Source organism: Xiphophorus couchianus, chromosome 14, assembly GCF_001444195.1.
Source record: "Xiphophorus couchianus chromosome 14, X_couchianus-1.0, whole genome shotgun sequence".
NCBI lineage: Eukaryota > Metazoa > Chordata > Actinopteri > Cyprinodontiformes > Poeciliidae > Xiphophorus > Xiphophorus couchianus.
In genome coordinates, this window is record NC_040241.1 from 17,020,546 (window position 1) to 17,040,617 (window position 20,072).

The following is a 20,072-nucleotide window of genomic DNA, read 5'->3' on the forward strand; positions in this document are numbered from 1 at the left end:
TCTGAATTTAAGGGAAAGATGAGACAGTGAATGAAGGTGGTCCATTTGCTTTAATAGCATGCTGGGATGTGTACGGAGAAGTTTTGTCTTTTCGCTCATCGTAGGACTGTTTTGTTGAGCCACACTGATTATTCGTGGCTCTGAGTTTTGCTTTGAGGTACAAATCTGGAAACTCCCCAGTGTTTCCAGATTGAGATGAGAGTGATTGTTCTGGCTGCGACTTGTAATATATCAAACTGTTTTTTAGATCAGAATTCAAAAGCCTTCAAGAAATAGAAGTCCAGCTATCTTTGATTTAAGCACTTTTCGCATTCATCTAATTTCTTATAAGGTTTTTATTATTAATTCATAAAGTAATTCAGCAAAAGCTTGAAGGTTTTTGTATAAGTGCAAATTTGTTGCCTTTTTGTTCATTGTTGGTTATGTTATATAACAACTAAGCCAGACCTTCATCCATCCATTAATTTTATTTTCTTTACAGCAAGCAAGGAAGATCCTGCCGCTTCGTTTATCTTCCGGTGTGTAAATGTACCTTTACGCAATAGGTGGAGCTAAAATAGTCCAAAAAACCCCTAAGCAACATGTTTGATAGTCGACATCCAGCGCTTCTCTGGGTGGAATTGCATTTGACATTTTCACTGTTTATCACCTTCTGTGTGGTCCGTGTCCATGCACCTGCATGTCTATCATCATATCTGTATTTGCACATGCTGTGAACCTTTTGTCTGAGGGTGCACAGAATGGGCGAAGTGTGTGTGAAGAAGTAAAATGTCATGCAGAGCTACAAAGAACAGGAGGAAGGAGGTGATGGACGGGAAAGAGACGGGACGACGTGAGGCAGGAGGGCAAAGATGGACGGAGAGATGAGCAGGGGGGAAGTTACCAAAAGGGCGAGCAAGATGAAATGATGAGAGGCGGACACCTGAGGACAGGTTTTCACATTTCATACAGGACTTCAGTGATTATACAGCAGAAACATCAGCAAATCAAGATTGAGCTTTGTGTAATTACAGACTGAAATAATTTATATTTCCAGAACTTTGTGAGTAAAAATATTTTTTATAGTCTGCCTGGTGATTGAGCTTCAGCTACTATTGAGGAAGAATTTATTAAAACTTTGAACAAAACGTTTGGCTCGTCTCTTCCTCAACACAGCCGGGTTCTTCTCGGCGAGCGTCGGCCAGCTGTAAAACGAAACTAAACAAAGCGTGTTGACGTCACAGATCACAGAGTTTAATTCCATACAAAGCAATGAACAACAAAGCTGCAGAGATACAGAGATATGCATTTTCTCACAAAATAACAACACACAAAGAGAGACAAAAAACAAACACGAAACACACAGACAGACAAAGGCGCCCACGTGGAGGAAAAAACTCTCTCGGCGTGCTCCGTGTACGTCATCTTATACCAAAGAGGAGTTTCCGTATTTTAATATATGCAAAGAAGGCGTTCCGTTGTTCAACCAATCAGAGACCTGTTTTCGGCCCCAGAGAAACCTGAGAAGTCTCCCCCTTTACACCCAACTCGAACGGGCGTCTGGTCTCCGTCAAGCCAGAAGGGGAAGAACACTTAATCTCAGTAAGAGGGCGAACCACTTCGTGCTCATCTCTGTCTGGCACGGGGAGAGGCGCCAAGAAGTCTCTTGCCCCCTATCGGAATGTAAATTTATTACTCTGTCTTCAGCGGGGGAGGAAAAAAGCCCTGCTTGTTTAAATGTCTGCTATTGTCAGCTCCCCCATGCTCAACATAAAACTGTTCCAAATAAAAGTGTTGGCTATACCTTTACACATGTTGTAAGTATTTTAGCACTTAAATAATCATTTTCCTTAACACTACCCAACACATTTACATAAGCAGGTATTTTAAAAACAATAATTTAAAATGTATTTCTAAACAAAATAATTTATTTTACCTAACAACACTTTTTATTATAGTCACTGCATTTAACATCTTTTTAAAAAATCACCATAATAAAGCGCTCAATAAAAAGCTTAACATGGGATTTAGCCAATAATTGGCTAAAGAAAAACAGAACAGATTATTCAGGCGTTTTTCTTTCTACTTTGTTTGGTGAAAATGATGCAATGATGGGATTTTTTTGTTTAACTACATGTGAGGCAGAGGATGATTGCTGCAGATATTTGTGTTTTATTTTATTTTAGACCACATGTGTCAAACTGAAAGTGCATGTGCTCCTTTTTATGTGGCCCTTTTGACTCCAAATTAGTTTGATTTTTACAGTAAATGTTTCTCAAAATTCGCCAAAAACACTGGGTTGATGTCAACGTATAGTCCGTGATCGATGCAACGATTGATAAAGTCATGTTTAACATCATACATTAGTGCAAATATAAACATTCCTTACAAATATTTCTAAATTAGCATCACAAAATCAAATTTTGATTGCCAAAAACACAACAAAACACAAAAACAACCACAAAATCCTGTATGGACTGACCAATATGAAAAGATGCTCAATATTATGTAATTTTAAGAAAAGCTTATTGAATACCGAAACAACTATTTGACATTTTAACAGTTTAATGGTTTTATCAATAGATTCTGGCACAAGCAGCCCTTTAAGAACATTCAGATTTTTGATTTGGCCCAAAATAAAAATGAGTTTCACACTCCTGGTTTAGAGGAATGGAGATAAAAGTCTCACCAATATATTAAAACTTAGTTACAGATAAAATGGCATGCATGAGTCTTGGTTCAGTACAGGCTTTGGTTTGTAGGTTCAGGGTCAAAATAAGGAAAAAAACGAGACTAGAAACCAAGCAGATAATCCACTAAATATTCCATGACAAGGTTAGTCTTCTGGTATTTCATGCCCTTCTGGCCATGTGTCACTAAAATATCATGGTTTCAAACAAACCTCGACATTTTGGTGTGAAAATTGTACAAAATTTAATAAAAACAAATCTATAAATTAATTTAGCTTTCATGCAAAAAAAGAAAATCCTGAACATTTGCACCACTTGCTCTGCTTGCTTTTTAAACTGAAACTTTTTCAAAATGCACATTAAAGGAAAAGTTTCTTCAAGCTTTTCTTTGAAACTATGACCAGTCATTCTCACATTGCTTTGGTGCGGAGTGCTTTCTATAGCATCCATCAACTACTTAATTAAAAAAAGGCAATAAAAAAAGGTCCATATTCTCCTTTGGGTGAGAGTGGTGATTGTTGGACACTTATGCATTTGACTGAATTCACCATTCTGACATCTTCCATAAAGATCTGTGAGTAATCTCAAGCTTTAATATTGAAATTGATATGTTTTTGCAGCTTCTACTCACTTTCCATTCACTGTTTTATGCTATACCTCCGTTTCATTTTTATTAGTTTTTGTGTGACTATTGTAACCATAACATTAACCATCTATAAGACTCTTAATTTGCTTTCCTAAAGATGATTTACGACTTGAAACGGCTGCATTAATTCTATAATCCAAGCTCCGAGGACATGTTAATTTATATTCCAATTAAGCCCAAACATAAATCTCAAACAGTTCAGTGCAAATAAATCAGCTGCACACTTCCTTAATGAATCCCAGCTTACCTTGTTTTGTCAGGTTTTGTTCGCATAAAGGTGGGAAAAACATGTAAATGGCAAAACTGTAAACTTATGATGTGTACATCTTTAGGAAAAGTAGAAAATGTCTATAAATTGTTGGAGAATCATTTTCTTTAAATATTCAGCAAAGCATGTTTTACTTAATTACTTAAAAAAAAATTTATCTTCAAGAAAATGCTGAGTTAAATTTAATAAAGTTCTGAAATGGGTTAATGAGCTCACACTTTAGAATACTGTTCAAAAAAGAAACCTATGTACTTATAAGGAAAACAGACGCTTGTGTTTTTTTATATGAGCTGCATAAGTTCACTCTTTGATGTTAATTCATAGGAGCTAATTCTACCACTTTCAGAAACTTTGGAAACCTTCAACACACTTAATTTTCCCAGATAAATCCTGAAGCGCTAATTTACTTGGTTGTAAATTTTCAGTTGAATGAAGTTGGACCTCTGAGTTGAAATTTTGGTTATTGACTTAATTCTTCAAGTAGTTGATATTTATGTTCATGATCTTGTTTTGAAATGGGTGAAGACTGTTCACGCAGTCCTCTCAATACATTCTCCACCTGTAAAGCGGTGCGGCAAATGACATTTACCCAAAATGCATTGCTGTAGGGTTAGCACAACTCACTTTTTAGCTAGCGATGCTCACCACTGCTAACTACCGTAGCATGTGGTTGGTAGCACTGGCTTAACATTAGCATCCAGGTTTTCTTTTAACATCTGGAGATGCACAGATCAGAATTTTGTCTTTCTAGTTTAATTTTAGCCGTTTTCAATTTATCTCTGAACTCTTTTGAAAGAAGATATAACAGCATTCATAACAGCTTTGTTCTTTGTTTTTGGAATTGGTCAAAAAAGTCTAGTAGCAGGTTGAGAGAGAGGACCCCCATAATTTTATTTATTTTAATCAAATGCAAGAAAACAGTTAGCCAATGACAGCTTATTCATGCTAATTAGCTGATTAGCAATTAGCATGGGCAGCATTACTAAAATTGTGGTCTGTTTATTCCTGATAAAGATTTCCAAACAGTTAACATTTTAAATGATGTACGTTTCCGGTTAAAGGTCGTATTCCGTTTAGCCTTCCTGTTATCACCTGTAAGCGTTGCTCTTTCAATTAGCCTGAATCAACCAGATGTATAACCATAAAGTTTCTTGCACCTTTCTGGGTCTTTATTTATATACTCCGCAGTACTGAACATCTAACTTTGTGTCTTCCTCCCTCGGTGATGATGAGTGTTGCCATTAGCGGCACCTGGTAACGTTTACGGCGCCTTTGAGAAAAACTTTAGGTCTCTGATTGACTCAACAATCAAGGTTGATCAAGATCAACATTGGCAGCCATAAATTAGCCCTTAGATTGTAGTTCCGCATTAAACCGACACATTCATAAAGGATCACAATCCAACATTTAAAGGACAGACGGGAAATCTATTTAATCTCTTCATCATTAAGAGGAATGAGAGGTTTAGATGCACCTTGACCAGGCAGTGCTTTTCTCGCTCTGGTGTTACACAACGCTCAGTGTCTCGAGGGGATAGGGTTGTCTTTTCTTCATTTCACACCTATAAACAACCACTTACATGGTATTTAATTTCATGAATAATTTACTAATCTTCTTCCCTCCAACCCCTGTGTGTTTGCAAGTAAAACAGGAATGAGATGAGAAAAAGAAGCTGCTTTCATAACAGCTTCATTAGTTTGTTTTCTCCACTTTAATTTCCAGGATTTATCTTTTCTTTAGCTTTGCTGTACGTTTAGAGAAACTCATGCGGCAACTCTACAACTTATATTCAGTCCTGTTTGCCTGAAACAGAAAAATCAGCACTTGAATTTGTTTTAGTATTGAGCAAATGTAAAATTTTAACACACCAAGCAAAGGTCGGAGGTGAAAACGAGGTAAAAGTCTGAGTGGAAATATGAAACCTGATTTTCCAGAGACCTTTCTTCTGTCACGTTTACAAAAATTTGGGTAACTTTCAGAACTTTTCCTTTAAATCCACAACATAAGAGCGGCATATTTATTTATAAAAAGATAAAAAAATACCAACATTGGACTCAAAGGACTGACTCCCGCCCACTTGAAGCCTCACACAGACTGGCCAGCTAGCACTCAAGGCAATGTTTCCACATGATGTTCTGAGAGCTACCAGATCAGTGTCAATCTTTTAGAAACTCTTGAATATCCAGCTGTTAGCTTTAATAATAACCCCCTTTATACTCTCATTTGTAGCTCACTTTGGATAAAAGTGCTCCCTAAATGTGTAAATAGAGATACTTTAAAAGATTTAGGTGAAGAAGCGGCTCAACTTGAGGAAGTCACGGCTGAGTAGAAAATTAAGTGTGGGAGGCATCATGAATGAAATGTAAAGAGATGCTTGAATAAGGTGTAGGCGGTACAGACAGAGACAAAAGGTAAATAGTGTGAACATTCACAAAGGAAGTGTCAACATTTGCCATGAGCGATCTTCTGTGGCGTGTTGCCTTGAACAAGTTGACGGAGCCGACTCCCCGTAAATGACAAGAATGTTTGCCTTGAACGACTCACAGATCAGCTGACAGTTTTTGTGTCTTACAGCAGAAAGAGCTTAAAAAGCAGAAATGAAATTTGGAAATGGTTTAAAAGTACAGTCCTCTAGAACTCAATAAAAAAGCCTTCAGGTTCAGGACAACGTCTTAATTTCCACGGAGGCAACAGCAACATAAAACGTAGATAAAAGCACAAACTGAGCTGCTGGTGTACCACCAGGATAAAATGAAACGTCGCTGACGCTCCTACCTTGACCCCTCGCACTCTGAACTCGGCCAGAGCTCGGCTCATCTTGGACGCGGCCGTGTTCAGGTCCTTCCCGCTGGCGATCACTTTCACCAGCAGTGAGTCGTAGTGAGGCGAGATGATGGCGCCCTGGAAGGCCGACGCGCTGTCCAGACGGATCCCCATGCCTTCGCCGCTCCTGAATACCTGCAAGAGGTCAGTTAGCAACGTTAGACACTTAAATACAATATATGCAAACATTACTGACAACTCGATTCTGACATTCTTTGAGATGGGCCCATTTTTTCCTCAGTGTGATTAAGTAAACCTAATTCGAAGCAGGAACATAAAAACAGTGTTTTCTGCACATTTATCACAATTTTTTACAAAAGTGGAAGTTCTAAATTAAGAAATAGGTATAAGTTTGAGTAAAATGTTAGTTTTTATCTCATTAATCATCTCATTATTTACCGAAGGACACTTCATGACAACCGTAAATGTTGATGGACACGCCGCGTTTATGACGGCGTCACGTCAGTCTTCAAAAGAAGCCTTACCGATTTTTGATTCTTAAAATGTCTTTCCAGTTCCCATGTCAAATGTTCATTAGAATTTGAAGTTTATTGATCTTTGAAAATGTTTCATCGGACTGCTATTCCACTGCCGTCATATTAGTTGAAAATGGTCTCAAAACAATATTGTCGTTTATCGCAATAACTTCTGGGACAATTTATCATCCAATAAAAATGTGTTACTGTGACAGGGCTGCAAAATATAAAAGTGATCTCAATCATTTTGGATTCCTTTGTCATTGTATCCAAGGCATTTCTCAGGAATAGCAACAAATGCTTGCTGCAGCTTCTCAACTGCCTCTGCTGGTCTGTCGGTTCGTCACTACTTGTGAATTATTATTGAGGTGAATGCAAGAAATCAATCTGTGGGCCAAACATGGTCGCTGGTGCACACTTTGGAAGAACAAGACAAGAGTTTTCAAGAAAGTTGACATGGCCTGGATATTGTACTGGCTGCTGCAGCTGTGTCATGTGACCAGCTTGTGTCTGAACAGGTGAAGCCTGATGTAACAGAGCGATGATGATGATGATTCGTCTGATAATTCTTGAGCTTTAGAAAACTGTTGCTATTTGTTAGGTTATTTCATGATTAATTTATATTGGAAATGTATTCTTAACCCTTATAGACCGAACACTTTAACGACACTCTGCGCTATCTGAAAATTTCAAACAGTTTCTGAAAGGGGAGATTATTGCGCTTTCCAGCCAATCTCGGGTTATTAAGGTAATTTCACTCCTGCCGTAGCAGGAAGCAATAGTTCTTTTGTTTTAGTTTAATCTGATGAAACTCACTTTTAAAAGATGGTAAATTGCAAAAATAACTGCTAGATATTGAAATTCCCAGTTGAGCCTTTCCAGAAATGGGCAAAAGTATTTACTCAAGACATTTAAAGAACTTTGTACAATTAAAATAAGCAAAGGCGGAGATCTGAAACTTTGTCTTTAAAGGGTTAAAAACATAAAATATTACAGTTTCTCTGTACATTTTGAGAATCTGTGCATAACCCCTGCATAATAATCCATGAAGTGTTTGTCACAACGCTGTTCAGATACTATTATTAGCTTCTTAAGAAGACTTTAATGTTTGCACTGCAGGAATGCAAACATCACATCTGTTCTAATCAAACTCACTTTAGAAGACAATGGCTGCCAGAAATATGAGCAAAAGGCAGAAAACCTGCAGGAGACGAGCGAGGAGCAGGAGCAGGAAGAAAGTAGCTGCGTCACAAACACTTGGCAGAAGAGCAGAAAAGAAGGGGAGAAATGAATGTCCAATACTTCAACATATGGAGGCCCTGGAGGGCTCCGAGTGAAAGATGAGTAGAAATTGTAATTATAACAATGTTGTGCCGCACTGATGATATGCTGGAAATATCTTCACACAATGTGAGCTGCAGAGAATTATGATGAGAAACGTTTGTCATGAGCTTCATTTTTTCTTCCAAATTTGTGAGCAAAGATTCAAAATTAACTGAAAAGTTAAATCCGAACATAAATGTTGCTTTCTCCTGTCATTTTTACGTTGTGGAGTTGTTTTACCTCTTAGGATGGGCCCCCAGTAGTCACAAGATACCTGCAATCTGCAAATACTTGAGATCTTCTCTTATAACTGATCATTTTAGTAGTTCAAATACCAAGTATACTTTAATATGTATGAATACATACAGTGGAAACCATCTTAGCAGCAGAAGCTAGCATCCGCTATTCTTCGTATATCAGGAGTTTCAAGGACGATGAATGGTGCCGCTTCTGGTATTGGCTGCTTTGTATGGCAGCTAAGAGAGAGTTAAGTATTTATATTTAAGAAAAAAAAAAATCATGAATAGGCAAATTTTCCTGAATATTTTGAAGTCATAATTCACATGGATACAGAATCCAGAGGAGACAAACAGATAACCTAACTAAATACTAAAAAACAAGAGATTATAACTGACTTCAGGTGGAGGGAGATTTTCATTCACCACTTTATATTAACGTGGAAAGGGTGGAAAATGTTGTTTAATAAACAAGAATCATAGCATCTAACATTAAAAAAAAAAAATCACCTAAGTGTCTGCCCAACATCTAAACCAATGGCTTCTGGAAAATGCTACAGCGCCATAAAAACGCGCTAAAACATTCATGACCAATTTTTTTTCCCCCAAAGCTGAACTTTGGACCAACAAGGAAGAAACACCCACACCTCCAAATTGTACATATAGGCCCCATCTCTCTATGGAGAGCGTACTCAGTCGAAGTGCACATAATAGAATAGAATAGAATTCAACTTTATTGTCATTGCACTGTCACAAGTACAAGCAGCGAGATGTGGTTTGCATCTATCCAGAAGTGCTCTACAAGATATAATATTTATTTACAGATGTACAAGACTATGTATGTTTGGACTATAAGGGGTTATAGCAAAGAGATATAGATATTGTGTATAAATATGGGAGCTATATGCACAGATTATACAGATTATACAGAATATACAAGAATGTTAGGGAATGGATTATAGATAAATAATGGCAGATAAAATTTACAGGTTGTATGCGTGTGTGAAGAAAACAGTCCGTGATGTGTGTGTGTGTGTGAGGATAGTCCATGTGTTATTGTTGTATGAGAGGATAGGGGAGTACAGTCCTTATAGTTTATGGTTTATGTCAGGAGGCGTTCAAAAGCGTGACAGCTGTGGGAAAGAAGCTGTTCCGGTGCCTGGTGGTTCTGGTCCGTAGGCTTCTGTAGCGCCTCCCAGAGGGCAGGAGGGAAAAGAGTGCGTGTGCTGGGTGAGTGGAGTCCTTTGTGATTTTCCCGGCCCTTTTCAAACAACGCTTCCTGTAGATGTCCTTGATGGCAGGGAGCGGTACCCCGGCGATATACTGGGCAGTTTTCACCACCCCCTGCAGCGCCTGCCGGTCGGAGACAGAGCAGTTCCCGTACCAAGCTGTAATACAGTTGGTGAGGATGCTCTCAATGGTGCAGCGGTAGAAGTTCGTGAGGATCTCTGAGGACAGGTAGTTCTTCCTAAGGGTCCTCATGAAGAAGAGGCACTAATGCACCTTCTTAATGAGTTTGGAGCAGCTGGTCGTCCAAGTCAGGTCCTCGGAGATGTGGACTCCCAGGAACTTAAAGGTGTCCACACGCTCCACCACTGTCCCCTTAATGTGGATGGGTGGATGTGGGTCAGCGTTCCTCCTGAAGTCCACAATAAGCTCCTTGGTCTTCTCGGTGTTCAGCTGCAGGTTGTTTTTGTCGCACCACTCAGCCAGACGGTCTACCTCCTCCCTGTAAGCGGCCTCATCATTATCTCTGATGAGGCCGAACACCGTGGTGTCGTCTGCGAACTTGATGATGGCGTTAGAGCCGTGGACAGGTCTGCAGTCGTAGGTGAAGAGGGAGTAGAGGAAGGGACTCATCACACAGCCTTGTGGCACTCCGGTGTTTATGATGGTGGTGGATGAGAAGTGGTTGTCCAGCCGGATATGTTGAGGTCGACTGGTTAGGAAGTCGAGCAACCAGTTACACATGAGTGGACTGATGCCGAGGTCTGTGAGTTTGGTAATGAGTTGTGATGGGATGACAGTGTTGAATGCTGAACTAAAATAAAGATTCAAATGTACAGCTCACAAACGTGTAAAAATTGGATAACTGGGGGAATAAGTGTTACATCATCGACTTGAGCCACTGATTCATAACTAACTATAACTAACATAACTATTATCATAAGCAGGATGCTTATGACAACACCGTACTTATTGTCATAAGCAATAACTACTTTATGCCTTTTCAGAACAATGTTAAATGTCCAGTTTAAGTATTTTTGCCTTCCAAAGACATTGAAGGAGATATTTTCTGTTCAAATGAGTTTGGTTCTGACTTGACGGAACATAATTCGATAGGATTCACTATCATGGAGAGTGAAATTATTTCAATTCTTTACATTTGAAAACTGATTTTCTCACAACAGACCGCTTGCTCTGTGAACATCGGCATATTTCTGCCTTTTAATTCAAAATATACCAGACTTAATGCAGTCAGGGTTAGGGTAAAGACTCTGGAGAACTGGGACACACTACGCACCGGAACCTCAGCGGGACGCGCATTTATAAGACATGGTGGAAGTGTGAGTATTCAGGATACCAAGAGTCTTTAGGCTGCAACTAAAATGAAAAATGTTTTTGTTGCCTTGTGAAAGAGAAGCAATGGAAATGGGTTCTAAATAACAAATCCACTTTCATTTTATTCTACTGCTTTGTGAAAAGAGAAATTAGTGTCTGGGTTTCCAAATGCAACACAATAGACTGATAGCTTTTTAATTTTCCTCCCGAAACAATAAGATTGTCTGCACACAGCTTTTACAGGAGGCATAAAGAAACTGTTTTCACCAGCAGGTGAAATAAAGCTGATAAAAAAAGTTGAAAAAACCCAGTCAAGATTTACTTGGCTAAAGAGTCTGAATAAAAATCCTTCCTGGACTGGCAATATTTCCCCAGCGGTCTTTCACTATCAGTATCCAACTCTCTGCATCCTTTGCTTTCACACTTGTCTTTACTTTCCACTGCTTACTTTTCCTCTCTCCTCATTAGGTGTCCTCTCGGCGTTAGGGGGCTATAAAGCGAACTGCCCTCTGCCCAAGCCCTTTAGCACTGCAGGCTAAACAGAAACACCCGACCAGAGCAGCAGTTAGCGCTGACTGCAGAGACACAGAGACAGAGTGGCCGATCGCAGCCGGCGTTTCTGCTGCTTCTCCCCAGGGGAAATGGAGGACAGCATTAAACTTTGCTTACAGTGAAACTGATGCAGCTCTTTGGTTCAGTCACTGTTTAACCTTCAAAGACGTTGGCCGGCTGAACAGTGGGGTTGATGCTCAAAGAGGGTTTTAACACTTTTATACTGAGCTTCAAGAAATAACCAAAAGTGGGGCTTATGCACAACTCATGTTTAAGATGTAAAGGAATCAGTCAGCTTCTTAAGTGGGGCTCTTTAAAGCCGTTATGACGTAAATCCACTCCTGCAGAACTGCATCAGCAGCTTCACTTTGATGGAACAAATGAGCTTTGATTTCTAGATGAAAAGCCAAATTACTTTCCCACTAAGGAGCAGCAGTCCAGTTTTTCTTTTTAGACCAGAACCTGAGTTTGAGCCGCTGTTTATGAGAGATCCTGGATAAGAGCGAGTACACTGAATTTCTCCAAAACTCAATAAAAAAAAAAGTTTCACAAAGAGTTTTGCATATCAAGGCTTCAGTTGACCCCTTTTTCTTATGCTTTTTTTTAAACCACACTTTTTTTCTTCCACTAAACTTTTCAGAAATATGGTTGGATACAGCACAACTTCTTATGAAGCTTACCCTCCTCATGGAGGGAGTCAATGGCTGTTTAATGGCCTCCTTCACTATTGTGTAGCCTAAAACATATCCATTATTTTTAAATACTCATTTTTTTATAAGAATGTATTTATAATTTTTTTCTTTGGGATCAATACAGTACTTTGGAATTTGAATGTCTTCTTTAATATGTTTTTGTTTCAGTTTTAATCCATAATACTAAAAATGAACGGAAATAAACACTTAATATATAACTGTGAGTAATAAATCTTTACCACTTTTACTTTTTTTTGATGATGATATTTCTCTTTATTTTATTGGATTTCAACAACTATCACCCTGAAAAATCAAATATTAAACACAAAACGTAACTCCATCTACATGCATATGCAAACTAATAAAACCTGTAAAATCCAAGATCTTAGCAAAAAAATCAAAATGAGCAAGAATAAAAACTAAATATTTTGTTGTTTGTAATAAGTCTGAACAAGTTTTATTTTTTGAATCATTTCACTGAAATAATTAAATTTTTTGCTGATATTACACTTTATTTTAGTTGATCTTCAACAAATCCCATGCTGAAAGACATAATATTAAAAACAAACTAATTTACAATAACTCCATCTACATGAGTATGCAAACTAATAAAACCCATAAAAAACAAGTCTTATGTAAATTTTAAATCCAAGATGATCAAAATAAACAAAAATAAACACTAAATATTCTATTCTGTGTAATAAAACTATCCAACTTTTACTTTTTGAATAATTTTATTGAAATAATTTAATTTGTTTATGTTATTTCTCTTTATTTTAATGGATTTTCAACTAATCCCATGCTGAAAGATATAATATTAAACACAAAAAGTAACTAATTAACAATAACAACATCTACATGAGTATGTAAATAAAACCTATAAAACCCAAGCTTTTTGCACAAATAAAATCATGTATTTTTATAGTGAAAATGGCTGGATCCACCAAAATGAGGGCCAACATTGTGAAAACGGCGCTGCGTGTTCATGTCAGGAGGCTAATGAAATGTGCAGCAAGACAGATGTTTGGCTGTTGCACTTGGCTGAACAAACATATAAATGGGATATGAAGTTAGACAAGAATTCACAACAGTAACACAGTGGATACTCGGTTATTAGAACCACACAGATGGGATTTGTTTTACAGAAAATAATCACTAAAATAAGGAGAAAGTACAACCTGGCAGATAATTGAAGGATTTTATTAATTTTCTCTAAATTAAATGTTTGCACTCATTAAAAATAACCTTGTAGCAGTTCTATAATGCTAATAAGGAATCTGGGAGTGTTATTGTGTGAGTCTAATATAATACACTCACTGGCCTCTTTATTAGGTACACCTTGCTAGTACCAGGTTCTTTTGCCTTCAGAACTGCCTTAATCATTCGTGGCCAAGATTCAAGAAGGTACTGGAAACATTCCTCAGACAGTCTGGTCCAAACTGACATGACAGCATCAAGCAGTCGCTGCAGATTAGTAAGATAAACATACATGATGCGAAAACCCCCGTTCCACCACAACCCAAAGGTTTTCTACTGGAATGAGATCTGGTGACTGCGGAGGCCATTTGAGTTCATGAACTCATTGTTCAAGAAACCAGTCTGAGACGATTGGCGCTTCATGACGTGGCGCGTTATCCTGCTGGAAGTCCAGCAATAATAATCAGGTGGGCTGTGGCATTGATGCTCAGTTGGTACTAATGGACCCAAAGTATGCCAGGAAAATATCCCCACACCATTGCATCACCACCACCAGCCTGAACCGGTGATACAAGGCAGGATGGATCCAAGCTTTTATGTTGTTGACGCTAAATTCTGACCCAACCAACCGAAAGTTGCAGCAGAAATCGACTCATCAGACCAGGCAGCGTTTTTCCAATCTTCTATTGTCAAATTTTAGTGAGACTGTAATAATGATAGCCTCAGTTTCCTGCTTTTAGCTGACAGGAGCGAAACCTGGTGTGGCCTTCTGCTGCTGTAGCCCAGCCGCCTCAAGGTTCGACATGTTGTGCGTTCAGAGATGCTCTTCTGCATTTCTCAGTTGTAATGAGTGTTTATTTGAGTTACTGTTGCCATTCTATCAGCTCAAACCAGTCTGCCCATTCTCCTCTGACCTCTGACATTTGCGCCAACAGAACCAACGGTGACTGGATATTTTCTCTTTTTCGGACCACTCTCTGTAAACCCTGGAGATGGTTGTCTCATACCAACAACCATGCCATGTTCAAAGTCACTTAAATCACCTTTCTTCCCTGTTCTGATGCTCGGTTTAACTGCAGCAGATCATCTTGGTCATGTCTACATGCCTAAATGCATCAAGCTACTGCTATGCGATTGGCTGATTCAACAGTTGCATTAAGGAGCAATTGGACTGGTGTGCCTAATAAAGTGGCCGATGAGTGTATATGAATAGTGGGGTTTAGCTGTGGGGCACACAAACACGAAAATGGTGCCACAGTGAAGCCACAATACTTTAATCTCATTTTCCCAAGACTGGCTGAGAGGCAGCGCTGCTACAGATCTGCCAGCCAGAAATATAAGAGTTACTGTACCGACCCAACTGAAGGGGAAGTCAAGTACCGTGTTAATAATTCAAGTCTAGGTGATGGCTTCTTTCAGCCCAGGGCACTGTCAAACAGGAAAAATCACACCTTCCTGCTCCTTCACTCCCACCATGTCATTGTTTCTGTCTTACCTCTTTCTTCATCGTCTCCAGGGAGTCAGAGGCACAAATAATTTAAGTAGTTTGGTGGTTTGACACACATACTGATGCAACTCTACGCAGTCAGGCACTCGGAGTCACTGGAGCCCGGATCTTTGTCCCGCTTGTTTTGATCAGTAGATACCCGCAAACACAATCTTTGCAGCTTCGTATTAAATCCGTCTGATAATCTTTCCACCATCTGTCAAGTTTATCCAGCTGTAAACTTTCACTCTGTTACCTATTCTTCAACATTAACAGCACATTTTTCTACATTTCCTTTTGGTTTCCTGTCAGAAAGCAGCAGTCTACAACCCCTCCATCCGTTTCCTGAATGCTTCCAATAAATCACTAAAACTCCTCAGTCCCTCTGCAGTGCAGGTCAACATTTCTCTGACTTTGAATGAGAAAAATGTTGCTCCATCATGGGGTTCATTACAAATCACTGACTGCTACTGCAGTCTTTAAATAAAAAAAAAAAAACACCAAATGTAGCAGCTCTGGGTTCAGGGTGGATTACAGCGAACCGGGTCAGAGTAGTTACTGTCAGCGGATAAATGGGAAAAACTCTGAGCAAAATGGTAAAAATAAATGGATGGAAGGTGGAGGGGGTCCATTTCTGTTAATACGCTGACGTATGATCAGGTGTAGTCATAAACACTCTAGTTTCTATGATCCGAAAATTATTCTCATTAGACATTAGATTCATAGCTAGAGCCAAAAGTTGGCCTGGGTCAAAATGATACATTTGGTGTTCGGTTAGTATCGGGCTTCTCTGATGCGTTTTAATAAACCTTCAATACAACCGAGAAAGCAAGAATACACAATTTAACCCTTTCACGCGTAGTAGTCACTACAGTTTCATGTTATAAATGCACACAGACCACTGAAGTGGACACAAACGCATCATAAAATACACTATTATTTTATAGTGCAAGAAATTATTTTTTTAAACCTAATATGGCTGACAGACCAAAAAGCATGCCAACCGACCCGACCTGGTCCCTCCTTCTACTGTAGACGACTCTACTCTGAAAGTATTTTAAACTGGTAGCAAACGACAAAAAGACCCACAATGTTTTTGTGAACTGCAGCAAATATGGCAGATTTCTTTCCTATGTCGGGTTTACTTAGTTATTTAGTCATGTTTGATTTGGATGTTTAAGATTGAGTTAACTAATTACTTTAAGTTAACAATAGAAGAAAGGTCTTATGGTAATCTGTAATACTAGCAATAGTCATTTATTATGTCTAAACAGAAAATAAAAGGTGCAGCTGTGATCTCCACAGTTTTTTATCAATTAAGTCCATCTTTGGTTTCAATGTAGTAGACTTTCACATATTTTAGTTGAAACTTAACGTTATTTTACAGAAAAGCTGCCCTTTCACAGATTTTTCACACATCTAAAATATTCTTAAGAAAATTCAGCTTGGGAAACTGAAATACCTTCATCAGTCAAACCTTTGGGAGAGCAATACTAGGACAAACTGGCTACCATCTTAAATGTATAAATACTTCTCACTGAAATCTCACTGCAGAATCACAGTCATTATAATTGTTCTGAAATAGCGTTAAATTCTTTCCAGACAGACAGGCAGCAACATTTCCAAAGGCAATGGTGTCTTTTCTTCTTGGCATCGTTTTAAGATTTATATCCTCCAGAGAAAAACAGCTAAAACTCCTGCTTTAATAGAGACAGTAAGACGATTTATTAACTCAAGCCGCCAGATCAGCTGCAATTTACTCCAAGTTCCTCTGGAAGCAGCAAGCATGAACTTACATATTTCATTTTCAGTGTTTTTACATGCTGCTTCACCATTTTAGTTTTGTTTTTTAAACTTGCGTTTTTAATCTTGTACTTGAAGATAGATGTAAATAATTTTAGAGTTCAGTAAAAACCAAATTACATTCACCAAAACTGTACTGCATTCATGTGCTGCAATTCTGCCTTGGGCATTAAAGCAAATACAATTTTTTAAGCAAAATTAAGTTCACTTGTACCATTTTGAGTCGTTTGAACAGGAGAAATTTAATATTTTTAGGTAAATCACCTTCTGAACCATTTGTCTCCCAAACCTTCCAATCCTTTTACCAAACTGCGTCTCCTGCTGCTACCAAGCTTCACCTTGTCCTTTGTCAGATTCGCTGCTAATATAGCAACACAAGGCACATGTCTGAAGTGAATGTATAGAGCAAAAGGCTTCAAGACGAAAACACATTTTGAGCAAGCTGTGCATCGGCATAAGAAAAAAAAAAAGCAGACAAAAACTGACGGCAGTATCTGAGCTCCAACTGATATTGTACCAATTAGAGGAGGAGAGGAGCAGAAGGAGCAGCAGAGCTACAGAAAGTTAAAGAGTAATAAGGAGGAAGAGACAGAATGACAGAGAGGCAGGGAGATGGGAATATAAGTGCAATTTTAATGGTTAAAATCTACCTGTGAGGATGAATCAAAGCTCAGAAAGCAGTTGAAGGTTTGGAGAAGTGTTAGTGAGAAGAGACGAAAAGAGATAAAAATGTTGTCTTATAATTGTTTTGAGCTTTCAAACACGTAGGATTCATTATCTATAGGTGTTTTTTTTTAAATACAAAAGCCAAGGTTAAAAGGTTTCTGACATTAGAAATGCATAAAACAAGTTTGAGCTGCAGAGCTATTTGTGCCTTCAAACTGAATTTCAGAGGCACTTTAGACAGAAGCAGCAAAGGAAGTCATAAATGGAAGATATTTCTCAAATATTTTGTCACAACCACCATTATAATGTTCCAACACATTACACGCTTACAGAAGCTGCTGTTGTCTTTAACAAGCACAGGAACCGTAATACAGTAATACTGCCGGGAAGAAGTATTTACAGCCCAGTAGTTCCTCTGTAAATGTAACTCCCAGTTGCCACCAAGTGTTTGGTAGTTGGTGTTTTACATCGCAGTGGAGGCATTTAGTTTTAGTAGCTTTTATTCAACCACACAGGAAAACATTCACAGAGATGCAACAGCGTCTGAGTCAGATTTACCCCTTTGGATGATTCTCCTAATGTAAAAGCAAAGCCTGCTTGAGCATTAGCTACCAGAATCAAACTTATTCCTTCAAGCTTTTCTGGTAGAAAGCTGAATTCATGGCTCCCTACAGATCATCCTGGGCCTGGAGTAGCACAGCAGCTACTGACCATCACCCAATAGGTTGGTCTTGTTAACCATTAAGATGTTTTTGGTAAATGCGAGATGGGGCTGAAGCATAAAACCTGACTTCATCTAAAGCCTGCAGTGCTTTAGATGTTCTGGGTTCTGCTTTTACCTACTGGAGTTAACAGGCAGGGAGCTAAAGCTGTGATTTGAGAGTCAACGTTTAGTTTCTGAGCTGCTCTGAACTTTGTACAAGCCCTGATTACACAGATGAACATTAATTTTCATAAAGTTTTATGGAGAAATGTGCGTTCACATGACAGCGCTGTAGTATGTATGCCGGGCCAATGGGCGGCGCTGTAACACTGCCAAAGAACAATGGAAAAAAATGTTAGTGAGTGAGATGGAGTCAACATGTTATTTCAAAAAAAGACGCAGGTCGCACGTACACACAGAAACGCAAAACCATCATTTTAAAATGTACCCACCCTCCAAATGACGGTTTCCGGTGTCCAAAAACACCGGATCCCTGTGGAAGAACAGCCTAAACGACTAAAAGCCTTTACAGATACACCTGATGTAGCCTCTGTGTGGATGGAGGTATTTTACAAACTTCTAAAACCTGGATCATGAAAAGGTCCTGAAAAATCAACAGCTTCATCCAGTCAATCTGTCGCTGCCATTTTTGCTGTTAATTTTGGTGTTTTTTGTGCAGCTTCCAGTACTGGCTGCGTGATGGTAATCGATTTTCGGACATTTCATATAGATTCTGAATCACAGTAAATGAGAATTGTGGTTATTATGTGAATCTAATTTTTGGCGACTCTTAGATTCAAAAACGAATCTTTGACACTCGTGACAGTTTTATTTGAATATTTCAGATATGCTCTACAAAACAATCTATAGTCAGTAAAAAAATTAAAATACAGACATTAACTAAACAAATCCTTTGAAAACCAGTGCATTAACCTGAATATACATGCAAGAAAAAAACCTTGACACCTGCCTTTAGCAGAGGGACGCGTTGACATAAAACAAAAGTAATGCAGCGTGGAGCTCTGTCAGTTTTCTGTGAGTGAATGTAATTAGTTTTACACCACAAATAGAGGGCAGCCTGTGTGAAAGGAGCTTATTTATCCCAGAGTCTGCAGAGAATTCAAACATTAGAGGTCATCTTTGCAGCCGAGGGCAGGTTTATACGCTCTGGACATTAATTTACTCATAACATTTGTTGGGCTCTTTCTGTCAATCAGAAGATGTGAGACGGCGTTCCATAAACTACAAAATGAAGAATAAAATGTTTATACAGTCATTGCTGTGTGGTTTTCGCACCAATGAATGTAATTAATGCATCGTCTTCAAGAATCATTCACTTTACTCCTAAAACTGATGTGAAACACACTTGGACTTTCTGACTTAAGAGATAATGAGTTGGTTTTTTTAGGTTTTTTCTTTATAGTAACCTAGTTCCATTTGTCCCCCATATGTTCCTGCACATCACTGGTCAGCTGGCTGAAAGTAAGTAAAATGCTATGTTTTCAGATGCATTAAACAATGAAAAAGATGCTTTTAACAAAAGAATGCTATATTTCATAATTAAATGTTGCAAAAAACTCAAACTGTGTGGATTTCCACAGTAAATTTTCAAGGTAAGTTTAAAACGTTTTGAGCACCACACTTTGGAGATAAAAATGTACTATTGTATGACATTTATTTCTGTTAATGTCTTGTAAAAGCGTTCTATATAAGAGGGATGAACTAAGTTATAAGAAAATTTTATGTTTTGAAGATACACACCGTGTACTCATCAATATTCTGAGAACAAAAAAAAATCCTCAATTTCAGAAACATTTAAAATGTAAGACCACTTTTATGTCAATCAATAACGTATTAGGAATAATAAATATTCATCACACTGAACAAATCAGTTTGTGTTAAGATAAATTACCATTCTGTTCAAATTAAATGCCTAAGCATAACAAAATCACTCGACTTTCAGTAAGGAG

At 38.3% G+C, this 20,072-nt stretch overlaps 1 protein-coding gene across 2 annotated transcripts in view; it reads right to left on the reverse strand.

The window, feature by feature from the left end:
• The window catches only part of pcxb (pyruvate carboxylase b), a 369,757-nt gene that overhangs the window by 196,765 nt on the left and 152,920 nt on the right, over nt 1-20,072 (reverse strand). For both annotated transcript variants that reach the window (XM_028039331.1, XM_028039332.1), the window contains exon 12: nt 6,359-6,541. In XM_028039331.1, coding sequence (XP_027895132.1) covers nt 6,359-6,541 — 183 coding nt within the window. The remainder of the gene's footprint in view (nt 1-6,358; nt 6,542-20,072) is intronic.